The 26,887-nt window shown below is 35.7% G+C and overlaps 1 protein-coding gene across 1 annotated transcript in view; it reads left to right on the top strand.

Moving 5' to 3' along the window:
• LOC310638956 (lipoxygenase homology domain-containing protein 1-like) overlaps positions 1-20,544 on the top strand; it is a 215,031-nt gene extending 194,487 nt beyond the window's left edge. Inside the window, exons 47-58 of the mRNA XM_083360317.1 lie at positions 102-250; positions 2,353-2,560; positions 3,331-3,390; positions 3,609-3,787; positions 4,424-4,640; positions 10,761-10,918; positions 11,465-11,540; positions 12,135-12,213; positions 13,197-13,440; positions 16,126-16,204; positions 19,639-19,714; positions 20,331-20,544. Of these exons, the coding sequence (XP_083216443.1) occupies positions 102-250; positions 2,353-2,560; positions 3,331-3,390; positions 3,609-3,787; positions 4,424-4,640; positions 10,761-10,918; positions 11,465-11,540; positions 12,135-12,213; positions 13,197-13,440; positions 16,126-16,204; positions 19,639-19,714; positions 20,331-20,385 (1,580 nt within the window). The 3' untranslated portion in view covers positions 20,386-20,544. The remainder of the gene's footprint in view (positions 1-101; positions 251-2,352; positions 2,561-3,330; positions 3,391-3,608; positions 3,788-4,423; positions 4,641-10,760; positions 10,919-11,464; positions 11,541-12,134; positions 12,214-13,196; positions 13,441-16,125; positions 16,205-19,638; positions 19,715-20,330) is intronic.
• The last annotated feature ends 6,343 nt before the right edge of the window (positions 20,545-26,887 follow it).

Here is a 26,887-nt window from a genome sequence, read left to right on the forward strand (position 1 = left end):
TATATATATATATATATATATATATATATATATATATATATATATATGATACTTATAATATATGTTTATAAACTGATATGTGGTTTTTGTTTGGCCTTTAGTTAAACAATATATTGTGTATATCTCAACGGATTCAGCTCCAAAGTCAGGTACAGACTCTGATGTGTATGTCACTTTAAAAGGGACAATGGGAGACACAGGCCAGAGAAAATTATTCCGGAATGGGCAGGAATGCTTTTCTGAAGGAAAGGTAAGCTTTTCAAATAAATAAACAAAAAAGGATATGTATGTATAATTTGTCCTAATTAGAAAGATATATAATAGTGCTCTTTACTAGACATTTAGGATACAATCCTAATTCATAATGTGATGGAGCATGAAGATGGAGATGGAACAAGGGAGTGTAGACATCCATGGAGATGGCCTTGAGGGAAATATCAGAAGGCATTACCAAAAAAATAAATAAAATTATTTGGATTATAATACCCACATTTAAGAAAAAGGTCTTTTAAGAAAAGATCTATGGTTGCATATCAATGAAAGCTAGTAAAAGGCCTTCCTGCCTTTTGCCTCAGTCTGTAAGATTAGAAAGAAAAATGTCCATATTCTTCCCCAAACTGCATATTTATTCCTTTTTCGAAAGCATATTCCCATTTGGAGAAGGTAGATTTACTCCTCACAACAAACACTGCTGTCTAATCTGTGATCAGTTTCAATTAATTATCCTTTACCTTGTCCATTACTCACTGCAAGCAATCATTCAGAGATGTCATACCATTTCCTGAAGATGTCATAGAGAAATAAATCTTGGTGTCAGCAATAAACCTGACACCAGGATTGCAGCTGATGAAGTAAGAACTACTTTCCAAGACAGACATGGTGTTAATGTAAACACACAGCTACTGGGCTTCAAGGCCACCAAGCACCACACCAAGTACTAGTTAGTTTGAAAGGACAGAAAAAAGAAGTTTCAATTCTTTCAGAATATGTAAAAGTCCCTAATATCCTTGTATTACACTAGGTGGTCATTTATAGTATATTGTTTAATCCTTGCATGCATAAGAGTCTGATTTAATCAGGCCATATCTGTGATACTTCTGCCAAATCAGGCTGAAGAGTTGAGGAAGTCATACTGCATCCTGATCAGGGATGTCCGACACTGATAATATCCGGTTCTAATCTGAGGTTCTACACCAGCACTTTCATATACAGTAGATATTGACAGTATTGGAGATAGAATGCAACTTGGAAACACTATTGTTCTCAGAACCAGTTGACTCAAAGAAATTCCATATGAAGTCTACTTGAGGGATAGAAAGAATATTACTGCAAAGGCATGGCTCCTATTCCCAAATCTTTCTTGAATATGGGAAACTACCATAACTGACAGTAATGAAACCTTGTGAGAAGTCAAGAACCAATAGAGTAACACTTCTGCTGTTGATCATAAAGCACATATGAGCCATTGGGCCAACCAAGCCTTCTGTTCTGAACCAGCCCTCTTCTCGCACCCCTAATCAAAAGAAGAGTCTGGAAAGCGTCCAAGACCAAAAGGCTTCTGCCAAGTTTTAATTACACTGTTACAAGAATACAAGAGCTTGACTTCTCAAACGGAAAAGTTGCTTTCAGCAACCAGCCCCTCCCCAAACACTTCTTTTATAGAGAGCTCAGGGCGTGGTCTCCCTGTGCCTCCTCCCGAGGAGTCCCATAGCCTTTCTTTGTTTGTCCCTGCTCGTCTGCCTCCTGCGTCGGGCGTCCTTGAACAGGGCCAGCTGTGGGTCATCATCCTCCGCACTCTCGGGCTCACACAGCTGAGAAGAGGTTCCCGGCTGAGGACTCTGCAAAGTCTCCAAATCATCATCAGCCGGTTCGTTTCCCTCCTCCCCCACATCTGAGTCCTCCGATACATCGGACCCGGCTGTCGGACCCACAGGCTGGCCCTGAGTCACAACACCTTCAGAGCTCATGCTGAACTCACTTGAAAATAGGTCCATATATTTTGCTTTCTCCAGGATTGCTAAATTTAGGGCTATATGTGTTGATGAGAACATTCAAATATAAAATCTATTTCATTTCATTTCACTTATTTATTTATTGTTCATATAGAAAAATAAATGGATTGCAGAGGTCTGCAGAGAAGAATTTTGTTACAAATGTAATCTAAAGGTTGGCAGCACCCTAGAACATCAAGGAAGGTGGTGCTGGCATGCAGATTAATGGTTGTCAAATAAGAATAAAGCATGGAGCTTCACTTTCCTGTTGCTTTTATATGCTTGACAGTTTTATACTGGATGTATCAATCTCATTCTTCTGTTTATTAAGTCTTTGGTATGCTGACTGTGGTCCTTCTAGGTGGATATTTTTCCCATAGAAGCAGTAGATATTGGAACTCTGTGTCAGCTTATTGTGGAGAAAGGAAAAGGCTCTGCTTGGCACCTCCAGAAGGTTATAGTGAAAGAACCACAATGTGAAGGAAAAGAGACCCTCTTTATGACGCAGACATGGCTGAAAGACACAACTGAAAAGAAAAAATATGCCTCAATAACTCTGAGTGCTACCGGTCAGTGTTATTTGAGACATCTCTCATTTGAAATTTCTTGTGAAGAATCTCCTTCTTAATGGCAGAACATGCCATTTTTTCCTATGTATTAGAAGCTTGAATAACAGAAAGCAAACAATGCAGAATCTTTGCTTATGCCAGCAACAGCACAAGCCAACTTAGCAATAAGATTGTAGAATATTAATTAAATGTTGCAAGCTGGAACCAAATGCAACATAAATTTATGAAAGTGTCTATTATCAACTATTTTTGTTTTGTGATTCCTTCAAAAAGGATTGGATGAAATGCTATAATATCAATAAATGTTCTCAATTATCTTACCGCTCAGGAGATATATTAATATGTTTGATAAACTATTATTTATTATCAATGGGCAATTTTCTTTCTTTCTTGTTGTACCTTTTGGTTTTTTTCAACACTTTCTTAAGATACTTATAGAAAAACTCAAAACCTTTTTGAAAGTTTTTTTTAAAGTTTCCATTTGTTTTATATATTCCAAGTTAACCATGCAACCATATATTTCTTACACTCTAGGAATGGCCCCATCATACACTGATTTAACAAAAAAACCTTTTCCTTCCCTTCACATTTCAAGGGAGCCAGAAACAGGAAAATCTCCCAGGAAATGTTCTCCATTTCTCTAAGGAAAATATGATTATCAAATATTTGAATGTAAATTAAGAAATGTCTAGGTTTATCACATCTGTGATCATTTCAGTATTCTTTTACAAATAAATATTAATCTCTCCCTTTTTCTCTTTTTTAATTAGAAGTATTGGAAAGGAGAAACATAACTGCCTCATTATTACAAAGCCAAAACATGAAATCAGGTAGTTTATGTAACACCAATCCATGATGACTCGGACTGCTTAAACAAATATTTTGTTTTAAAAATACTTTGCTATTATTGGCAATATCAGTTTTTATAATTATGTTTAAATAGTGAAATATCTAACATTCTAATGTAACATATTTACTGATTAATTTATATTAGATTCAACCAATTTGAACATCCTTCCCATAATGCTATTTTCTTTTATTTGTTTAGAAGGTCTATGGAAGATAGCTTGCACTACATGTCATGAAGATTCATCAAAAGCATTTGAAGAGTCTTGGGAAAACATTACTAAACTGACTTGGGTGTTCTATGGAAACAGTGGCAAATCTGAACCAATTACCTTGACGAGTAAAACAGGAATTCAAGCTGATGACAAATTAACATTTGATGTAAAATAAATGTGTATTCCATATTATCTTTCCAATGAACATGTAAATTATTTGTATAGAGATAAAACACAGACACAGTAGCTTTTCAATTTAATCAAGAAATCTTTCCATCTTAGTCTTACCACTAAGGTAGAGTGAGGCAACTGCCTCACAAAGCATGATCTAGAGAGTTCACAACAGTTTCTATCTCTCACTCTTTCCTTTAAATCTCCTACCCTATGTTAGTAAACTATGGTATTATCTATTTGATTCTTGCTTCATGCAAAAAAGAACCAGTCCAGAATTCTTTATTCTTCTTGATATTGTTGATTATTTTATAAAATGTCATTTAACATCATTGTTGACATATTATAATGAACACATTTAAGAAAGACCAGTAAATGCAAGATAATACTAATGTGTACTATCATATTAACATCAAAGATTTGCATTTGCACATCATTTTCTTTATTTATGAATCCATGCTTTTAAAAAAATTGAGATGTGGGCTTAGAAAGTAAGATTTTTTTGAACTCTCCATTTTAGCCTGTGGGATCAGCAGCAATTGACAATGCCTAAGAAAGTGTTATTTCAAAATATGATTTAATGTCATTTTAATCATAATGGAAAACTACTTATTCTGCTATTCTCTTTTAGGTATATTTCCCATCTGATCTAGGAACACTTTATAAAGTGAAGATTGGGATTCATCTCTTGGGAGAAAGCATATGGCAATTGTTTCATCACTGCAAAATCCAGAACACTGTAACCCTCGATACCTTTAGTCTCTCATTAAATGTAACATTTCCTCTTCTTAATGGAGATCAGTGGATTGAGTTCCCTATCGAATGGCCATTAAGGAAAGCCCTTTCTGGTATGTATCCATTGGCATTCAGCCACCGCGTACTCCAGAAATTGCAACTCAAATGTTTATCAAGGGGCTCCATCTTAATTTCCTTTAATTAACTATGCCATAAAATGACAATGCTTCTATATATTGAAAAAAGTTACTATTTTCAGATCAATATTTTAAGATTAAAGCTTCCATTTGATTAGTTGAGTGGCAGACGCACATACTACAGAGGAGAGAGATACTGTAATTATTTCCATTATATTGTAGTTTAAAGGTCTCACTTACTGATAACAGATGAGAATGCGTACTTTTTAAAGCTATACTGGTTCCTATGCATTACTTAAACAAGAGTGTTGTGTCATAGCAAAGTGAGAGATGAGTTCCCTTCCCTTTTGTGAAGAAAGACTTGGAACAGTCCTCAAACTCCATTATTGATACTTGCTACTATTTGTAGTAGAAAAAGGGACGCGGTGGCTCAGTGGGTTAGGATGCTGAGCTTGTCGATCGGAAGGTCGGCAGTTTGGCGGATCAAATCCCGAGTGCCGCGTAGCAGAGTGAGCGCCTGTTACTCGTCCCAGCTTCTGCCAACCTAGCAGTTCGAAAGCACGTAAAAATGCAAGTAGAAAAATAGGGGCCACTCCGGTGGGAAGGTAACAGCGTTCCGTGCGCCTTTGGCGTCTAGTCATGCTGGCCACATGACCACGGAGACGTCCTCGGACAAGCGCTGGCTCTTCGGCTTTGAAACGGAGATGAGCACCGGCCCCTAGAGTCGGAAACGACTAGCACTCATGTGCGGGGGAACCTTTACCTTTTACCTTTTTACTATTTGTAGAGGTGCTGCCATAATATCCAGCAATTATTCGAATTGTTCAGAATGCAGTGGCCCACACCATTTATTGCAAGCCTAGACTTGTATATGTGTCACCTCTTTTCTGGGAGCTGTTTTGCTGCCAGTTTGCTTCCGGTACAAGTCAAGGTACTGGTTATCACTGGCTTGGGGCCAGTCTATTTGAAGGACCACCTTTTCCCATTATACCCATCCAGCCCACCAGGACAGAAAGGCGGGATATGTTGTTGGCCAATTCTATTAGGGAAGTACATCTGGTGGGACTATGAAAAAGAGCCTTCCTGGTGATTGCCCCTTCTCTATGGAACATAATTGGCCCCCATCCTTGTTGCTATTTCAAAATGCCCCAAAGATGTGGTTGTAGGCTGTTTGTAGTAGGCTCTCACTTCATTTAATATATAAGAAATTATTCCATGATATGGCCAAATTGTCATTGCAAATCAATGAAATGCTGGTTTAATCTGGTAAAAAGCCAGTTATCAGTCAACTGTATATTGACTGATAAGTGTATAAGAGCAGTGTGAAGACATCCCACCTTGTAATAGCAGAGTCTTTTTTTTATTCTCCATACATTTATGGGATTGTATCTGTAATGAGAAATAGTGTACAGACATGTATTCAACAGTGTTACTGAATTTCATACGAAATGATACGCATGTGAAAACGTATCTATCAAATAGCGACAAGAATGAATCTAAATGAAATTTGGCACATACTAGTTATAAAATCTGTTCATGTCACTTTTATGGTGAATATATAAGTAATATTAAATTATCAAACTGGGTATTACATATAAACATTGGCGAGTGTTTGGAAAAAGTAAGTAGAAATGTAATGCATATATAATCATTTGCAAAAATGAATTTATATTTCTGAAGAATTAAAATAATTGCCACTGAATTCAAATATTTTATTACATTGTGTGATTAGTCATGTTGAATTAAATGCTAAATATTTTATGTAACTGAAGTGCAAATGACTCAAAATAATTTAATACATGGATCATAAGAATCCTTTGTTTGAATACAACATATTTTTTCTAGTATTTCACAGTAATATTAAATTTGTCTGACATGTGAATATTAGTAGCCAGTTGCATAAACTAGTTGAATTGATTCAAGCTAATTCTGTTTCACTGAATTCGGTGGGACAAAATCAGCTTAATATTTTTGTAGCTGTTTATTTCTGAATGTTGCTGTTTGGTACATTTATCACTGTAATGCTTATTCCCTCAATATAACTGTGTTCCCAGTTATTGCAGCCAATCAGCCATCTGCTATTTGGTGCCTGCAGACAGTAAAAATATTGTCCAGATGTTGGCAAAGAGTTCTTTTCTCAGGAAACCACTTAGTTTATTATTATTAACACCAGAGAGCCAATTTGGTTGAGTGGCTGCAACACTGTAGATTTATAATGATTGGTGAAGGACTGTAAAATGGGCTGAATAAATTTATTTAACTTTAGTGGTGAAATATGTACTGAGCTACCTTTTCTACATCCATTCAGACTTGAAATATACAAATACAGATGATATAAAACTAGAAAGAGTAGGCAATACTATTAAAACAATCAGAATAAAAAGGTTCTGAGCAGGCTGAATTACTGCATCAAAATAAATATAATAAAATCCAGCAAGATTAATTTTAAAATTTACCTATATATCAAAGAAACCTATACTTATGGGTTTCATTCCATGAATTATGAAATGTCATAAGTATATCATAGGTATAAAATGGAAGTATATGTGGTATCTATGATCTAAGTAACTTAGACCAATCTCTTACCGTGTCATCCCAGGTAATAACTATTGGGGTGTAGAATTGCTTCTGTCAATTGAGACATCTCTGTAGGTCTGCCTTTTTCTGGCACATGAGCCTTCCCTATGGCCTCACATGTTCAGGTTACCTTCAGGTTGGACTCTAGCTTCACTTTATGTTGGGACTTCTTTGAAGCAAATCCAGCTACATGCAATCCTCAACTTACAACCATAACTGGGGCCAGAATTTCCATTGCTAAGCAAGATGGTTGTTAAGTCAACCACACCTGATTTTATGATCTTTTTGCCATAGTTGTTAAGCAAATTTCTATAGTTGCAAAGCGAACCATGAAGCCATTATTTGTTTACTTACACTGCACATTTCTGAAGAGCCCATCCCTCTCAAACAGGGGCTCTGGGTGATGTACAATAAAACATCAAAGTATACAAATGTAAATGTTAACGTTGACATTTTAAAATTAAAATATTTAAAAATTCTTTTTAAAAATATAGGAGATGGGAATAAATAAACCCTGTTAAAAGTTAGTTAACAAAGGCAAAGGGAGATCTCTCATGGCACTAACCAATCTCATGACTATGTGAGAATCCATTAAGCGAATCCAACTTCCTCCATTGATTTGGTTTGTCAGAAGCTGCTGGGAAGGTCACATAATGTCAATCACACAACCCTGGGATGCTGCAACTGTCATAAATAAATGCTGGTTGCCAAGCATCTGAATTTTGAACATGTGACTGTGGTGATGCTGCGATGGTTGTAAGTCACTTTTTCCAGTGACATTGTAACTTCAAATAGTCACTAAACAAATAGTTGTAAGCCGAGGACTCCCTGTACTGGAGGTAGCACAGTTGCTCCAAAGGTTTCCAATGTTCTCTCATCTCTATGCTTCAGGAGCTCCATTAGTGGACTGTGGCCTCAAGAGTGATTTTCATGATTTTACTAATGATATATAAAGCCCTTCATGGTTGAAGTCTGCTTACCTTGCAAAACATTTCAAACTGTTTCCTTCTCCAAATAGACATAGTCACAAGGAGGAAATGTTCTGGTCATTCTATGCTATGCAGAAACTAGGGTCTTCTTGGTGGATGGATTTAAAGTACAGGTAGTCCTTGACTTATAATGGTTCATTTAGTGACTGTTCAAAGTTACAACGGCACTGAAAAAAGTGACATGACTTAGGACCATTGCAGCATCCCCATAGTCACATGATCAAAATTCAGATGCTTGGCAACTGGTTCATATTTAGGACCGTTGCTCTGTCCCAAGGTCATGTGATCACCTTTTGTGACAAGCAAAGTCAATGGGGAAGTCAACAACTGTGTTATTAATTTAACAATTGCAATGATTCACTTAATAGCAGTGGCAAGAAAAGTCATAAAATGGGGCAAACTCATTTAACAATTCTTTGACTTAGCAACCTAAATTTTGGGCTCAATTGTGGTCGTAAGTTGAGTACCAACTGGTACAGAATGCAGCTGCGAGAGTTGTATTGGGAGCCTCCCGATACTCCCATGTTACACCTTTACTCTGTGAGCTGCATTGGCTCCCAGTTATCCTCCGGGTGAGATTCAAGGTGCTTGTAATGGTTTTCAAAGCCCTACATGGCATGGGTCCGGAGTACCTTGGGAATCACCTGCTGCCGGCATCAACTTCCCTCCGCCCGGTAGGCTCCCACAGAGAGGGCCTCCTAAGGGTGCCACTGTTCGGAGAATGCCGCTTGGTGGCTCCCAGGGGGAGAGCGTTCTCTGTGGGCGCGCCTGACCTATGGAACCATTTACTGGTTGAGCTCCGGATGGCTCCCGACCTTCGCTCCTTCCGACGCGATCTAAAAACATATCTATTTAAGCAATCCGGTCTGGTCTGATGGGTTTAATTTTAATTGTGGTTTTAACTTGATCTTCTACATTTGGGCAGTAGGGCTTAATTTATTCTCAATTTTCTGTATTTGTGCATTTTGACATTTATGTCACTGTTCACCGCCCTGAGTCCTTAGGGAGAAGGGCGGTATACAAATCAAATCAAATAAATAAATAAATAAATAAATAAATAAATAAATAAATAAATAAATAAATACTACCTGCATAGGAATTCTATCCTGCTCAAATTGGCCAATCGCTGCAAGCTAGTCTTTTTAAACACCTTTGTAATATTTTGGTTTAATTTAGAAAAGCACTTAAAAAAACATTGGTTTTTTTTAAGGTCACAATTATGTCTATTTTATTAGTCTGTTTCAGTCATGAAGATCCTAAATGTATAACTAGGTGATATACAATATCTAAACATTTTTTTTGAACTGATTAGCAGAATAATGTGGTTGCTACAATAAATGCATCTTCAAGTTACATTATCAGAAATGTAATAAAATCAGATTATGAGGAGTAATTTGTTAACTGCATAGAGCAGGGGTGTGAAACTCAATTTCATTGAGGGCCGCATCAGCATTGCAGTTGCCCTCGGGGCCGGGTGGGTGTGGTCTACTGGGTGGGTGTGGCTAAAGTGGGTGTGGCCTACTGGGTGGGCGTGGCCAGCTCTACATCCTTCGCATCAAGGGTGCCTATGGGGGCCTGGGCAGGAGTGGGACAGATCTGAGGGTCTCTGGCAGAAGGAGGGTCTCTGGGCCAAGGCAGTGGGGGCCGTTCTCTCACTGTTTCCAGGATGGCTTCGCGGGCCACATGAAACCACTTCACGGGCCGGATTTGGCCCCTGGGCCTTGTGTTTGACACGTCTGGCATAGAGCATTGAGCCCAGTTTTGATTGTCATATTTTAAGAAAGGTTTTGACAAAGAAGGCTTATCCAAAGAGGAGTGACCAGATTAGATTTCTAGAAAAAAAAGGTCTATGAAGTATGGTAAAAGTATCCAGTTTTACTATGGTAAAAAGGAGTGTTTCAAGCAACCTTTGAAACTTACTTCACCTTCAAAAACAGGATGTCACAGAGAAAATAGAATATGATTTCTCTGAGCCCTGACTATATTTGGCCCCTCAAGACTTGAATCCTGATGCCAATCAATTAAAGCATTGATTCTGTTACTGTGTTATCTGGATCATTCATTTGACATACTTACTCCCCAAACCTATCCTAACATCTTTTACTCAGTATTTCAATTCCTCCAGATTTTACAATGATCATTTTGCATAATTGCAATTTTCATGTACTGGATAAAGTGTGCTTCAGATTTGGAATACAAAATCCTTTGATTGTGGGAATGGTTCAATATTTGGCTTTGTGGATGACAAAATGAAAGATCTGGATGGATTACCGGATCAAATAGACTCAAGTATCTGCTTTAACAATGCTTTCATCAGTGCTAAAGAGAGAGAAAGGAGCAAAAGCACTTTGGGAATATAAAAATATTCAGTATGTGTTTTTAGTTATATCACTCACTTAACTAATGATGAATTAATGCAGAGAAAATATCATGTAAATACTAGCATATAGCAGGGATAATTATTAAAGTAATGAATTATGAAATGTTGATGGCACCTGTTATATCAGATTTGACATTTTTTATTTTACAGTGATTACGTATGATATAAAAATATTCTGCAGTGATAATGTGAGCAAAATAAACATGGTGCCTATCTCTTTGTCTGTATATGGAACCAATGGAGTTACTGAAGACCGAAGACTTTTGTTGTCACCATCATCTACAATTGAGAAAGGAGAAGTTGGGGTGGTAATTCAGTTTTTTACTGTTATCTGAAAATACAGAATAAAAACATCTTTCAATTCCAAATGTGTGTATGTGCATTATATTTATAGGTTAGGTTAGGCTTTAAATCAGTGTTGATGCCTAGTGACTGCCTGGAGTAGTCCCTATAGTTTTCTTGGCAAGATTTTTCTAAATGATTTGCTATTGGTTGCTTTCTAAGGGTAAGAGACAGTGACTGGCCTAAGACCACCTTGTTGGCTTCAAGCCTAAGGCAGGACTAGAATTGATGGTCTTCTTGTATCTAACTTGACACCTTAGCCATTACACCAAACTGGTTCTAGATAGATATATGGATGGATGGATGGATGGATGGATGGGTAGGTAGATAGATAGATAGATAGATAGATAGATAGATAGATAGATAGATAGATAGATAGATAGATAGATAGATGATATGGAAGGTAGGTAGGTAATTAGAGGCAAAGATTTTATATGTATATGTATACACACACAATAGTATTGAATATATCATAATTTCTGCTTTATTGAAATATCTTCTGATATGTTTAGTTATTTACAGGTCAAACAGATGCTGTGGATTTGGGAAAATTGCACAAAATTGTCCTTCTCATTGAAAATACATCATGTAAGTTTTTTCACTGCAAAAATATTGATAAGAACCTTGCAGTTTAACACTGATGCTGCATATGTATAATGAGTAGTATATAATATAATAGTATACTATATAACCTAATATAACTTCTTTGAGGTTTCATTAAATAGTTTAAAAATAGGAAACAGCATTATGCTGAGTAAGATCTTTGTTCCGTCTAGAACAATATATTTCATGGTGATGGACAGCAATTTTTAACAGTTTCAAGCAGTTCTCCCAGCTTAATTTAGAATTGCCAGGAACTGAGTCTCAGACATTCTTAAATGTAGACTCCATGTTCTGGCACTGAACTTTGAGGAAATGTATCTTTTAAATGAAATTTATTTGAAAATAAGTCCTATAGACCTCTCCTTCTATTTGCAATAAGTATGGAAGTTGCAGTTGCATTGTGCAGTTGCATAATGATAGCTGGAAACACAGTGGATATATTAAATAAAAAACTCTCCAGTTTGTGATTTAAGTGCAACTACTTAAGATTTGTAATGCTATTATTTACTGATACTTAATATAATTTGATAGTAGTGTTGGCATGAAAAAATGTTTTAATTATCTATTGCTCTAATGCAGCTTGCAAACTGGCAATTAAAACCTTGCACTTAAAGGAAAATTTAAAGCAAGAGCCTGTGTACATATTTGAAGTGAACGAGTGAGTATGAGAAATATGAATCACCAGGGGCAAATTTGGGGTATTAAGAAAGGAAAGCTGATCAATACTTTACTTTGTTATTATGGTGTACTTACTACCAAGCAGGAAGGAGGTATTATCTTGGATTTTTTTAAACTCAAATGCCAAAAACAATCTCATAGGCTTTCAATACCATAGACCTTGAAAGGAAAAGGAGATGAAACCTTTGGTTCTCCTTGTCAGGTAGCAAACTACCTGGCTAAAGTTAATGCTCTAATTTGCATTGCTATGTTTCTTTTTAAAAAAACCCCACAAAGCTCACTACAGACTGCAAACATACCAATTTGTTAAGGAAAAGTGTGCAATCCAAAAGGGGAGGGGTGTTGCTTGTCCCAAAAGATATAGTGAGGTGGTATCTAACCCCTCCCTTCTGCTGCCCACCGTTGGCTATTAAGAGAATTGGTTCTATCCTTAACAGCTGTGTCAATGATAGTCCAAAGTCAGGAGACCCTGTCAAAACTCACACCTGTGGCAGTTGGAAAGTCGTGAACTTCATGTTACCACTCAAAAAGTACATTCAGAGACTAACATCAATTATGGTCTTCTTTATGTTATGGGCATTTTTTAAATGTGTGCCTTCAAGTCAGTTTTAATTCCTGGTGATTGCCCTGCAGGTTTTCTTGGCAGCATTTTCAGAACTTAATCCCAGAGCTGAAAGAGACTAACTGGCCCACAGTCATCAGCTGGTTTTGTGTCTAAGTTAGTACTAAAACCCACAACCTCCAAGTTTTTAACTAGTATTTCTCAAGGGTAACAACTTGGATTTCATCACCCAGAACTCTCCAGTCAGTGTGCTGATTGGAGAATTCTTGGGGTTGAATTAAGAAAGATGCGTTAGACAAAACTGGATCTCAAGGAAAGGAATCTTAAAAAAATGTGTTTTTTCTTTATTAAATTTCATATCAAATTCTGTATATGGCTTGTCTTTTAAAAATTATTTTTAGAACATTCCATCTGGACACTGATAAATCTGAAATAAGGAGAGAAATCCCCCTCTCTTTGGTTAATAAAGAAGATAATGGACCAGAAAATCTGACAGAACATATTATTAAAGTGTACACTGGTGACAAAAGAGGGGCAGGAACTGATGCCAATGTTCATATCATTTTGTTTGGAGACATGGATACATCTAATTTAATTCAGCTCAAAACCTCTCTTGATCATCGAGATCCCTTTGAAAGAGGAAAGGTAAGTAATGTTGCCCATGTGAACATATTTATTTTAAATTGGCTATATCTATATATCTCTATCTATCTCTATCTATCTCTATCTATCTCTATCTATCTCTATCTATCTATCTATCTATCTATCTATCTATCTATCTATCTATCTATCTATGATATTCACATGCAAAGAGTGTTGTGCATTATGCTAAACCAATTTACTATCTCATTCATTGATCTTATGACATAACATGACAAACCATACATTCCTTTTGCTGATATTCTTCTAGCTAATGCTTCCTTAAAAACTGGTGGCACAACCAGATTTAAAGCTATACAGATAGAGGAGGGATAAGTCTCCTTGGGGTGAGCTTTGTCCAGCACAGTGACTTTAGAATTCCCATTTATTCTTTGCAAGCTTGATGTGAAGATTAAAATAGGGAAGCAGAAGAGATAAAAGAACTGGAGGAGCCCCATTTTAGGAAGCAGTTTGTTCTTCTGTTTCTTCCAATGGATAGCAGAAGGGAAAGTAACTCTTTTCATCTAAGTCTTAGGTAACATACAAAATGCTGAATTAAGTGAATAGACTATATTAAACCATTTTTCCCTATTGTATTTAAAGCTGTTCTCAATGGGACTCTTGAGTGTTTTGGGTTTTGATATTAAACTGGACTTAATCACAGTACAACTTGGTGTATTCTGCAAATGTAGTCAATGAGGCAAATATGAATATGGCAACTTTTTGTTAGATGTACACTTATTGTAAACAGGTGTCCTGCCATATAATAGGTGCAATGTTCCAGTCTGCTAGAGAAAAAGATTCCAGAAGCTACTTAACCTTCCTTTACTTCTCTAATACTGAATAAATTCATTTTTGTCTTTAGAGAATTAACTTAACATGAAAGAACCAATTTTGTAGAGGTCAAAGTGTTGTTCCCCTTGAAAAAAAAAGCCAACATTGCCTATAATAACACTGGAAATAAAAAAAAATGTTTTTAAACCAAATGAGTAGGCTATTCGAAAGATTTTATCTTAATTAGAGTAAAATAACTTCTCTATATGTCTTCAAGGAAGGTTTATGTATCATTAGATAGATAGATAGATAGATAGATAGATAGATAGATAGATAGATAGATAGATAGATAGATAGATAGATAGATAGATGGATAGATAGATAGATCTTTGGTCATTCGGGTTTTTTCCCACGTAGAATTGAAGGTATAAGAGCAACGTTTCGACGAAATCTCATCCGTCATCCTCAGGCTGGTGGCTTCAGCTGAAGCTGAAGCCACCAGCCTGAGGATGACGGATGAGATTTCGTCGAAACGTTGCTCTTATACCTTCAATTCTACGTGGGAAAAAAACCCGAATGACCAAAGATCTGCATACAAACACCCGCAAAAACCTCAGAAAACATGAAATTGGGATATACTTCTTTTTATGTTTTTTAAAAATGGAACGAATTGCAGCATAGAATTTCAACCAAGATGATCATTAATCAAGATGTGGTATTTCTCAAACCACCTAGAGTATATCATCTATATCTATATCATTTACACACATGCACATATTTTAGGCAAGTTCCATTGCTGATTCAAATAATGATGCTCATTCTAGAAAAAAATGTTTATTATTTATTTATTAAATTTGCATGCTACCTGTCTTGCAGTTTAAGGTGATTCTGAATTTGGAAGAACAAAGAGATGGTGGAGACTGTGATACCTGGGGATTTTGCTACATATTAAGCAGAATAATTAAGAAAGTTGAAGATAGATCTGAATTTGAAGGGCAAAATGTGACAGGAGCTATTGAGCATTTATATAGTGCATTCCTTAGTTTGCTTGTGAACCCAGGAAGACACCTTTGATTTAAGACGTTCCCAAGAAGTGCTATATACGTATTTCTGAGTGCCTGCACATACTGTGGCCATCTACACACAGTGAAAATAACATTTTCCTTTTCAAATCCAGATCACTGCACAGCTCTAGTTGCTATTTATTCATCTGACTAATGAAGATGAATATGTCTGTTATTGTGACAAAAAGCAAATCTGTTTACAATTTTTTTTCAATATCCAGCAAAATTAACCATTTTTATGTAGGTCCTTAGATACTAGCAAAATATTCTTGTTTTTCTTTTATTTTTATACATGGTTTACTTTGATGGATGGCAGAATGCTAGATTATTTTTCCCTTTCAGGTTTTTAATTCAAACCTTTGTTTAGTTATCCATAGATATTTACTTGGAATTTTGAAATTGTTTGAAAAAAATACCAGCATGCTCTTATAGTATCTTTCTGGATTAGGTCCAAGCTACAGCTCCTTTTTAGGCTGGTTTTCCTTCTTGTTCAGAACAATGTGGTAGAAAAAAATTCAGACAGAGACCTAGCTGTAATCTTCGGTGCTGATAAAAGATCCTATATCTTCTTCACCCTGGTTTAATTCAGACTAGTCCTTGATCAAGAGAAAAGCCAAGGGGCTGGCAGTCTTATAATTTGAAAAATCACCAGGCTACTTGGCACTTCTGGTTTCAGTTGCTTGTTCTTGGCAGAGGCACATGGAGATGCATATGCAATGACTGTGGCATGTATTCTGCTGCAAAGGATGCAACTGAACTATATTTAGGGAAGCATTCACACCAAGTAAACATAGCATTTTCTAAAGTTTGACCTATCATAATTGAAAAGCTAATTCTATTTTTCATTTTAAAGTCTGATACATTCAAAATCAAGACAAAGATAATTGGAAGACTGCAGAAGATTGAAATTGGGCACGATGGGAAAGGGTTTGGTAAGTGTATTTGCATTACTTGACTAAACTGTGTTTCATATGAGCTAAAACATCTCTACAGATAATTCTCACTTAATGCTTTTTTGGGATTGGGTGTAAATAAAAAAAAATGAGAAACTACACCACTTATATCAAATAAATCCACTCTATATTTTATCATTTATCAAATAAATCCACTTTGTTGTTTCTGTTTACTTTTAGAAAGCTTGATCTTTAATCCCTTCAAATGATGTCCCACAAGCTGATTTCTTATCATTTTCTTTCTGTCTTTTCTCAGGAAGTCCTTCACTAGTTTAACATGTCTTTTTTGTATGTCCAAGATAAAAAAGGTTTTACAAGTCATTCTTCTGATTTATTGTTTGTATGTCACCTTTAATTATTAAGACATCATCCAGTTTTATTGTAAATCCATTGTGGAGTCTTTTTCCATATGAGTCTTATACTCTGGTATTTTTATATCCATTTGCAGATCAACCTTAGTCTATTTTGTCTAGTGAAATCTCTTCCTTTTCTGTACCCTCTATAATATCTATAAAATCTGTTCTTATAGGTGTAAACAATCTTAAGACTAATTTCTGAATACGTTGATCCAGAGTCAGTTGGTTGAGTGGCTATAAAAATTGAATGAATGGATGAATGAATTAATGTCATTGATTTCTTCCATAGTCAATATTGCTCTGCTGTTTTAATGACTCTTTTCTTTTTTACTTGTAATCTTTAATTTGCTTTTGTTTCCTCTAGTTAGTCTATTCTCCCACTGTAGTGAAAGTCCTTCTAAAAGTTCTTAAAATCCAAAAAATCAGTAACAAGCAATTTCCTAAGGTGGTTAAGAGAAAAAATAGGATCACTCAGTGTCCAATTGAAGACATTGAACTGGCTTAGCCAAAATGATTTTCCCTGTGGTTCCCACAGCAACAAAACCTGCTATTTTACAAACTCTTTGTGAAAAGCCTGTGTGGAACAAATGTGTGGGTTATCCCAGTCCTCTCCTTGATCCAGAGAGGAGTTCTGAGGAGCCAATCCATTCACCAGCTATTCTTTCTACTGCAGCCATATGTTGTGGACTCATCTTCAGTCTGCCATTGTTTCTACCAATGAATGATGAGGCTGTATTTATAAATAAAAGATAATATGGGAGAGATTTATTTTTACAGAAAATGTTAAGTTGGGATGCAAAATTAATTTATTTGATTAGGGTTAAAATATATTTAGATTTTAGATTTTAGATTTTATTAGATTTATATACCACCCTTTCCCGAAGGACTCAGGGCGGTTTACAGGGCATTTTAAAATCACATCAATATAAAATACAAAGTTAAAAGAGAATTAAAAGATTAAATTATCTCTGAAAATAAAACCCCAGTTAAAATTCTCAGCCTGGGTCAGAGAGCTCAAAGAGCCAAGTCTTCAGGTCCCGGCGGAATGAGCGTAGGTCAGGGGCAGTCCTGAGCTCCACGGGCAGCTGGTTCCAGAGGGTAGGCGCACAGACAGAAAAGGCCCTCTCCCTGGGTGTTATCCGCCGGCAATCTTTTACCGGCGGCACCCTGAGAAGACCCTCCCTCTGCGAGCGCACTGGATGAAGGGAACTTGGTGCTGGCAGCAGGTGTTCCCTCAAATATCCCAGACCCAAGCCATTTAGGGCTTTATAGGTCATCACCAGCACTTTGAATCTCACCCGGAGGGCAACCGGAAGCCAATGCAGCTCACGGAGTAGAGGTGTTACATGGGAGTATCGGGAAACCCCCATCACAACTCGCGCGGCCGCATTCTGCACCAGTTGTAGTCTCCGAATGGTCCTCAAGGGCAGCCCCATGTAGAGAGCATTGCAATAGTCTAAACGGGAGGTCACGAGCGCATGAGTGACTGTGCATAGGGCATCTCGGTCCAGGTAGGGTCGCAACTGGCAGACCAGGCGAACCTGGGCAAAAGCTCCCCTGGTCACGGTTCGTATATGATCTTCAAAATTGAGCCGTGAGTCCAGGAGGACACCTAAGTTGCAAGCCTTATCAACGGGGGGTAACACCTCACCCCCCCATCATTAAAGGTGGAATAGTTTGGTTAGCCCGAGATGCCGGTACGCAAAGCCACTCAGTCTTGGCAGGATTGAGACGAAGCCTGTTTCTCCCCATCCAGACCTGGACCGCCTCCAGGCAACGGGACATCACGGCGAGGGCATCACTGGGTTGGTTCGTGGTGGAGAAAAAAAGTTGGGTATCATCAGCGTACTGATGATACCCCACCCCGAAACCATGAATGACCTCGCCCAACGGCTTCATATAGATGTTGAACAGGAGGGGCAAGAGAACCGACCCGAGGGACTCCACAAGCGAGAGGCCTTGGGGTGGATCTCTGCCCTCCCGTCAACACCGACTGTGAGCGGCCCAGGAGATAGGAGGAGAACCACCGTAAAACGGTGCCTCCCATTTCCAGCCCCCTGAGACGTCGCAGTAGGATACCATGGTCGATGGTATCGAAAGCCGCTGAGAGATCTAATAGGACTAGGACAGAGGAGCAACCCCTGTCCCGAGCCCGCCAGAGATCATTCACCAGCGCGACCAGTGCCGTCTCCGTGTAATATATGTTATTATTGCTGGTAGGTCTTAATGGACTTTTGTTGATTTGGACTGAATGATGAGATCTTGCAATTTGTTTATTGATAAGAGATGAAATATAGGATATTTTTATCAAAATACTAAAGAAAGGGTTATTATAGAAGTTGATTATGCTTATCTGGAGGGGGGAGGAGTTATTTCTTTATATAACTTTTTTATTTTTTATTTTTCTCTGCACTTTTTATTCTTCTTTTTTACCTTTTATGTTATGTATTTATTTGTTAAATTTATTACCTGCCCATCTTACCACAGGGCAACACTGCTTTGCATTATTATTTTATCTTTGTATTTGAATTTTTTTTAATAAAAATACTATTTAACAAAATGTGTCCATTGCATTTAGCAGTGGCAGTTCCCACAGTCCCAATTACTGTCATTAAGCAAGGACATTGCATGTTGTTAAGCGAGGACCCCACATAACCATGAATTATGACTTCCTGCTGGCTGACTTCCTGCCGGCCTTTGTCATTCAGCTGAATTTATCTCACAGGACAATTCTGCTTAATGATACTGTACAGAGTCAATAAGCTTGCCTAGTTCACCTCATATTTTGTCATTGGGTGAGTAGCAGGTAAAAAATAATTAACCTCTTGTCATTGTTTAGTTGACTTGGCTGACATTAAGAAATTGAATCTAGACAGCCTTGTTGACAGAGATTAGTTTGTGGTAGCCACCCCTTGCTCAATAAAGCCGGATGATTCTGTTTCTGAAATGATTTGGGTAATTTTATGTTTGCATGAATAACAACTGCAGCCCTTAACCAGGCATTTAGAAGTGGCCTGATTTGGGCCAGTCTGATCTTTATTCTCATTTTTTTTAAAGCAAGTGGCTGGTTTCTTGAAAAGGTAGAAATTACAGATATGTCTACAAATGAACTCTACAGCTTTAGCTGTAACAGGTATGTTTTGCTTTGTTTACATTTTTATTATTACAACATTCAACAGAAGTATTAAGTAATATGGCTGGTGGCACAATGGTTAGAATGCAGTATTGCAGGCTAATTCTGCCCGCAGCCTGAAGTTTGATCCTGACCAGCTCAATGTTGACCCAGACTTCCATCCTTCTGAGATCAGTAAAATGAGGACCCAGATTGTTGGGGGCAATATGTTGATTCTGTAAACAACCCAGAGAGTGCTGTAAAAGCACTATGGGGCAGTATATAAGTCTAGGTGCCACTGCTACTGCTAATATCACACACCAGGAAATATTTTTCCTTTTACAAGGAGAAGGAAAATCACAGATGCAAGAGAAATTGAGAATCATTAGGTCTGAGCTTCAGGGTATGAACAGAGGGATTAGTAAGTGGTCAACAGCATGTTCATTCAATTGAAATGAAACCCACATAATCCCCATGGATTTTCATGTCTTCAGGAACTTCTACAAACTGTGTCTTTTAGATATGTTGGATCACAACTCCCATAGTTCCCAGTTAGCATGATCAATGGAATTAGGATGGGGAATTCTTATCAAATGTACTTTCTCTTTCAATAAAATATGTATATTTTCTTTATTAGATGGCTGGCTGAAGATGAAAATGATGGATGCACAGTAGTACAGCTTTACATATAATTTTCTGAGAACCTATTTGAATATACTTCCCCCTTCACTTCAAGCTGATCCAATTTATTTGTATTTCCTTATTATGAAAAGCTATAATTATCCTGAAGCAATATCAAAACAATTTATCACATTTTAATAATTCCATTGAGAATGACTCTAGGCATTCTAAACACATTTATTCAATTATACAATAAAAGAAATTCGTTGTTCTGTATGTCTTAGTATTATAATACTTTCACAATATTTAAAATTGGCAGTTTTTTTAATATAGGAAAAAGAAAAGGCAATATCAGTCATGAGCAAGCACATAATGAAATCTTTTACTGGAAGTTTATTTTTGTATAAATGAAAGTACTTTCTTGGTAACATCATACACAGGTAGCTTATTCTACTAGGCAAAATGCCTTCAAAATGGTTATGGAGAACTCTGTGGCAAGATGTCATAGACAACTACATGAAATATTTACCTTATAAAGAACACTTTTGAAGCCAAATCCTAGGAAGAGTCACTGAATAGAACTGTGTATTTTCATCCTCATTCCAATGGTGACAGTACTTACATTGTGTGCATATTAGAGGGAAGGAGGGAGGGATAAATATTTCTTATGTCTATAAATAATCTTATTGTTGTGAAAATGGCATATTTTTGAGGCAATATTAAGTTTATAATGATAGTTAAAAGGAACTTAGAAGCTTGTATACAATCATTTTATCAGGATACACTATCCAAATAACTAAATAATGATAAACCAGTCAAAGGAAAAAATATGAATTTTATAAAAAGCTTTAAAAATGTATGTTTTATTTTAATGTATCTTCTCTTTGAAAATTAAATACTCTCAAAATGCTAATCTATAATGTTCTTGGATATAAGAATAAATGGTTTATAATGGTACTATGTTAAAAATAATAATACAATATTTTCTAATTGAATGAGGAAATAGTTTTAATTAAGTTTTACTAAAAAGTCTACTTGCATTGCTAGGATAGATACTGAAATGAATGTAAAATGTTATCCCTAGAGAGCAGAAATTAGTTTAGTCAGTATCTGTATTCATTTTACAAAATCACTTCACACTTTTCTTCTAGTGTGTCTTTCATTAATAGTTTGTAATATGAACTTACCCTGATGCCATTTCTAGCATATTAAGTGTAATAATATTGTCGTAATTTGTTTATCTCAATAATACTGAGTAACGTCTTTTATTTGGTCCTTTTATCCTATTTTGTGCTATTCAAAATGCAGTCCTAGGAATAAGTTACATATTGTTGAATGGTTTTAAAGAAAGCAGTTCAAACAGTATTTTCAAAACAAGCAGGGGAAATTCCAATAGGAGTTCCATTTTGCTGGCCTAAAGTAAAAGATTCCTGGAAATTGAGCAGCTGAGGTCAGTTTCAATAGAAGACAGGTCAGTTTAGATATAAGCTTTATAATTACTGTATTTATTTTCTTAATTTCCATTTAAAGCCATAACATTTTTAAAAATTAATTTAAAAGACTATCCATGTGGCATTTACCATATATTGAGCTCTTTCTGAGGAACAGGACAATAATCTCAACCTTATCCAAGTGTTTTATGATTATGTGATCAATAAAATTATTGTGAGAGGAATTTCTCACTAAATGGCTTACGATGTGAAAACTACAATCTACAACTTAAACTGGTCTCCATAACATGGGTATATTTGCAAACTAGAACAGCTATGTTATCATAGGTGATTTAGTTCAAAATCATTCTGCATCCTTGGTTATATATTTCTGAACCATAGTTCAGATTTTCCAAAATTACAGTATTCAGACTGAGTTTTAGTTTATTAATTTATCACTCTAATTAATAAACTTTGGCAACAAGTGCTACAGATTATGTGAGATCCATTAATTGTTTTATCTGGGTGAACCACATATTGTTTGGACAGCTTTAAATGTACTATAAATGTGCCTATTTGCTGTGGGATTCATGCAGCAAATGAAAACTCATACCTCATAACAAATAGTACGGATCAGTCATGCTATAACTCATAACAAATAATCTATGGAAAAGTAAATTCAATATTTACTTAAAATGATGAGAGGCTGACTATTGAAGTATCAATATGATCAGTGTTTCTGTCAGCAATGGTCTTCTCTACCTCACTATGCTAACTCATGTGATTTTGTTACACTGCATGTAAGAAAGCACTCTAGGTAAAGTCTAGATCTAAATCATGAATACAAAATGTGACTATCCAGATACTGCTGTATCACAACTTCCAGCATTGTTACTATAGCTGAGATACATCTGAAGAGGCACACATTTTGTTTCCATGAAACTCTGATATTGGTCAATATTGAAAGAAAACATGAAAAACAAAAAAAAAACCTTGAACCATGAGATGGGCAGCAAATAAGTTTGGCAAACAAACAAACAAAATTTAAAAATCAAATATTTATTCCAATAGTTTCCGTGACTTCTTGTGCAAACTTGTAAAAATAGAAGCCATTGTCTCAACTTCATTTTTTTTTGCAAATGTTGATTATTTTCACAATCTTGACAGATGCTTCAAGTCATTTTAATGTTAGACATATAACTAAAATCAGCCTTGAATTATGAAATTCTTGTATTTATCTTCCAATCACTTTATAAAATAAAGAGAATTTTCATGAAATAAAATAATGTATGCATATTTATGAATAAATTACTGTCAACATTGTTGGAGTGAAAAAATCTTTTATTATATTAATGCATAAAAATTAAGACATGTTATTGAATGACATTTGTGGAGTCTTCATTGTGAAAATTTTAACACTAAAATCTGACCTATTCTTGCTTTGATATTCATAAAAGTTCTAAATTAATTTCTTTAATACAGCAATTAAACATGAAAAATATGCCAGTAAATTTCTAAGTAATCAATTGTGTCAAAATATATTTTGGATATCTCAAATATGCGAAAGAAGTGAATCTTTTAACAGAAAAGTCTAAAGTTTAGCCTTCAACCAGTTTCTATAGAGACAGATTTTTAAAAAATGTTTACATTTATCCACAAATAACTCAGACAATGGTATACAGAAATCGTTCTCAGCTAGTCTGTATTCCCTTTACAGAAGACAACAGCCTTGACCTGCTGATGTAGTAAAACAATATTCACTAAGCATTTAATGTGATTTTATTAGAGAAGTAAAGTGAGGAAACAGAATTTATCTCTTTAACAGAGAAGAATGTTCTGTTATTCTTTGACATATGTTTACATACTTTTGGTACTATACTAAATGAACTGAATTATGCATAATTTGTAGTTTAGTAGGGAATAATATACCCATAATTCAAGCAGCTTAAGGGTGGAAATGAGAAATGGGATTCTTTGGCATAATTTCATGAATTTGTAGAATGAAACCAACACTGCAAAATTATTATGGAAATTATAGCTCATATAAACTATATTTCATGCAACTCTAAAGGTTTATTACCAAAGTAAAAGAATAAGAAAACATACACACTAGACCAGTGTATTTCAACCTTGCAATTATAAGATGGATGGACTTCAACTCCCAGAATTCCTCAGTCAGCCATGCTAGTTGGGGAATTCTGAAAGTTAAGTCCATCCATCTTAAAATTGTGAAGAAATGCTGCACTAGATAGAAGTACACACACACACACACACACACACACACACAAGCACACACAAACCAATAGTTATTACTGAGATATCTTAAACAGATAGCAATGATTATTGCACATGTATGTCTTAAATCAATTCAGCATCTAAATGAGTTTGTTTCAAATGGATTTTCAGAGGAGTAAAGGTGGGGTGGGAATGAACAAGGAATCTCATAGAAATTCTCCTATTTGTACAGTAGGATTCTAGAATCCAAATGTTATAGGAATTGTTCAAAAGGGTATTCTTGTTATTAGCCTAATGACCACCGTTTTGCTTCTGTACACTGTGCTTGCGTTATGGATGCCATTTTGTGAAGGCAAGATCACATACACAGACCCAGAGACGGGAAAGAGCAGGAAAGTAATGAAAGATGATTGGTTAATATTCTGTGTGCCAACAAGTGTCACCTTGTGATTTGTTGTTACCTGTATATAAATAGAAGTGCCTAACTGACCACTGTGTGGCACTTCTGAATGCAGCTGTTTTTATGTGTCATGATTCAGATAAACATTGTTTCCCTTTAGTCCTATATGTAAGAGAAGTGTGAAAAAAAATTTGTTTCCTTTAAGAAACAGTTTACCTGTTCTCTTTATCCTACAACCTATGGAACAAAGTCATTCTTACCTACACCTCTAGTGGATACTCATTCAGGAAGTGGTTGGACTAGGAATTCTGGGAGTTGAAGTCCATGAGTCATAAAAGAGCCAAGGTTGCCTACCCCTGGACTAGATGATCTTTAATATAACTTTCAGTTCTCTATTCTGTGATCACATACACAAACTTGGAAGGATTTATATAACTGTAATCAATATTCTAACTTTTACATCATAATAGTAGAACAAAGACTGTGGACTGTGTCCTTCGGGAATGGGCGGTATATAAATCTAAATAAAATTAAATAAATAAATAAATATCTTTGAGCATAATTTGCTGCATTTTAACTAATAATTTTGTTTCACAGAATACAACTACAATATACAATAATACTATTGCAGAGTATTCTGTTATATAAATTGTTTCAAAAGTCTTCTTGTGCCAGCTTAGTTCAATGAAAAGAAGGACTAGGGATGATATGATAGCACTGTTCCAATATCTCAGGGGCTGCCACAAAGAAGAGGGAGTCAAGCTATTCTCCAAAGCACCTGAGGGCAAGTCAAGAAGCAATGGATGGAAACTAATCAAGGAGAGAAGCAACCTATAACTAAGAAATTTCCTGACAGTTACAGTTGCCTCCAAAAGTTGTGAAGGCTCCAACACTGGAAGTTTTTAAGAAGAGATTGGACAATCGTTTGTCTGAAATGGTTAGGGTTTCCTGCCTAAATGGGGTTGGACTAGAAGACCTCCAAGGCCCGTTCTAATTCTGTTATCCTATCCTATCCTGTCCTGTCCTGTCCTATTCAGATCTTCCCTTAAAATATTATTATGGTGCCTTCAAAGACTCTGAAGTGCAGTATATTTTATTTTGAATAGACACATGTGGGATTATACTCTAATGTCATTGTCATATTATTTGCTTACAACCTTTGTCCTTTTTCTTTCCCCTTTCATTTTTTTTATTACATTTATATCCTGCCCTTCTCCGAAGACTCAGGGCGGCTTACAAGCTTAGCAGTAGCCTTCATTCTATGTATATTCCTGCTTGTTAGGGCTTTCACACACACACCAAGCGGCATTATTACAAAGTCAGCTTATTGCCCCCAACAATCTGGGTTCTCATTTTACCTACCTCGGAAGGATGGGAGGCTGAGTCAACCTTGAGCCTGGTGGGATGCGAACCTGCACTAATTGCAGGCAGCTGGTGTTACTTAAGGAGGCATTAGCCCATTGCTCCACCAAGGCTCTTACATTTTCCTCTGTTCTCTGCCCACTGTCAAAACATAGATTAAATATTTTTCTCAAAGTCTCACATGGACTTTGAAGTTGTTAGAAGCATATAAAGGACTGTGTTAAAACAGTTTCTAAGCATGCTAATTATGTTTGTATTACGTTAAATAAGAATATCTTCTACACAACTATATCTTTTAATTAGCTTAATTGAGAAATTTAGCAACCATACAATAACTGGAACTGTATTTGCAATTCTTCATTTAATAAAAAGATTTTGTTTGTTCTCAGTAATCATTATGTGAAAGTTTAAATGACATGGAGTCATTATTTTATGTGAATAGAAATGATTCTCTGGAAACAGTAATTTTGAATATTATTGTATAATAATTCATAATTCTAACTATTATGTTTTTGATCTTTTAAAAAAGTTTTGGTCTTTTTTCAATTTAAAGAACATAAATAAGAGTAGATTCAATACAAAACATGCCTAATTTTTTACTACAAGAATCATTGACTGTAGAAATACCATGGTATGATTGAAGTGGGAAGAAAATATATTACTGACAAAATTTCTTTCTTTCTACATTATTTACTGAATTAAGGAAATCCGGTAGGTCCTCTCTTAAATTTTTTATCATTATTTTAGAAAATTAATGTTTCTATTTAACTAAGAAAAACATGATTTATAAGCTAAACAGAGAAACAGTATCTATGTTATGGATTGAGCATGCTAATTATGTTTGTATTACGTTAAATAAGAATATCTTCTACACAACTATATCTTTTAATTAGCTTAATTGAGAAATTTAGCAACCATACAATAACTGGAACTGTATTTGCAATTCTTCATTTAATAAAAAGATTTTGTTTGTTCTCAGTAATCATTATGTGAAAGTTTAAATGACATGGAGTCATTATTTTATGTGAATAGAAATGATTCTCTGGAAACAGTAATTTTGAATATTATTGTATAATAATTCATAATTCTAACTATTATGTTTTTGATCTTTTAAAAAAGTTTTGGTCTTTTTTCAATTTAAAGAAC

Source organism: Vipera ursinii (assembly GCF_947247035.1).
Source record: "Vipera ursinii genome assembly, chromosome: 3".
Lineage (NCBI taxonomy): Eukaryota > Metazoa > Chordata > Lepidosauria > Squamata > Viperidae > Vipera > Vipera ursinii.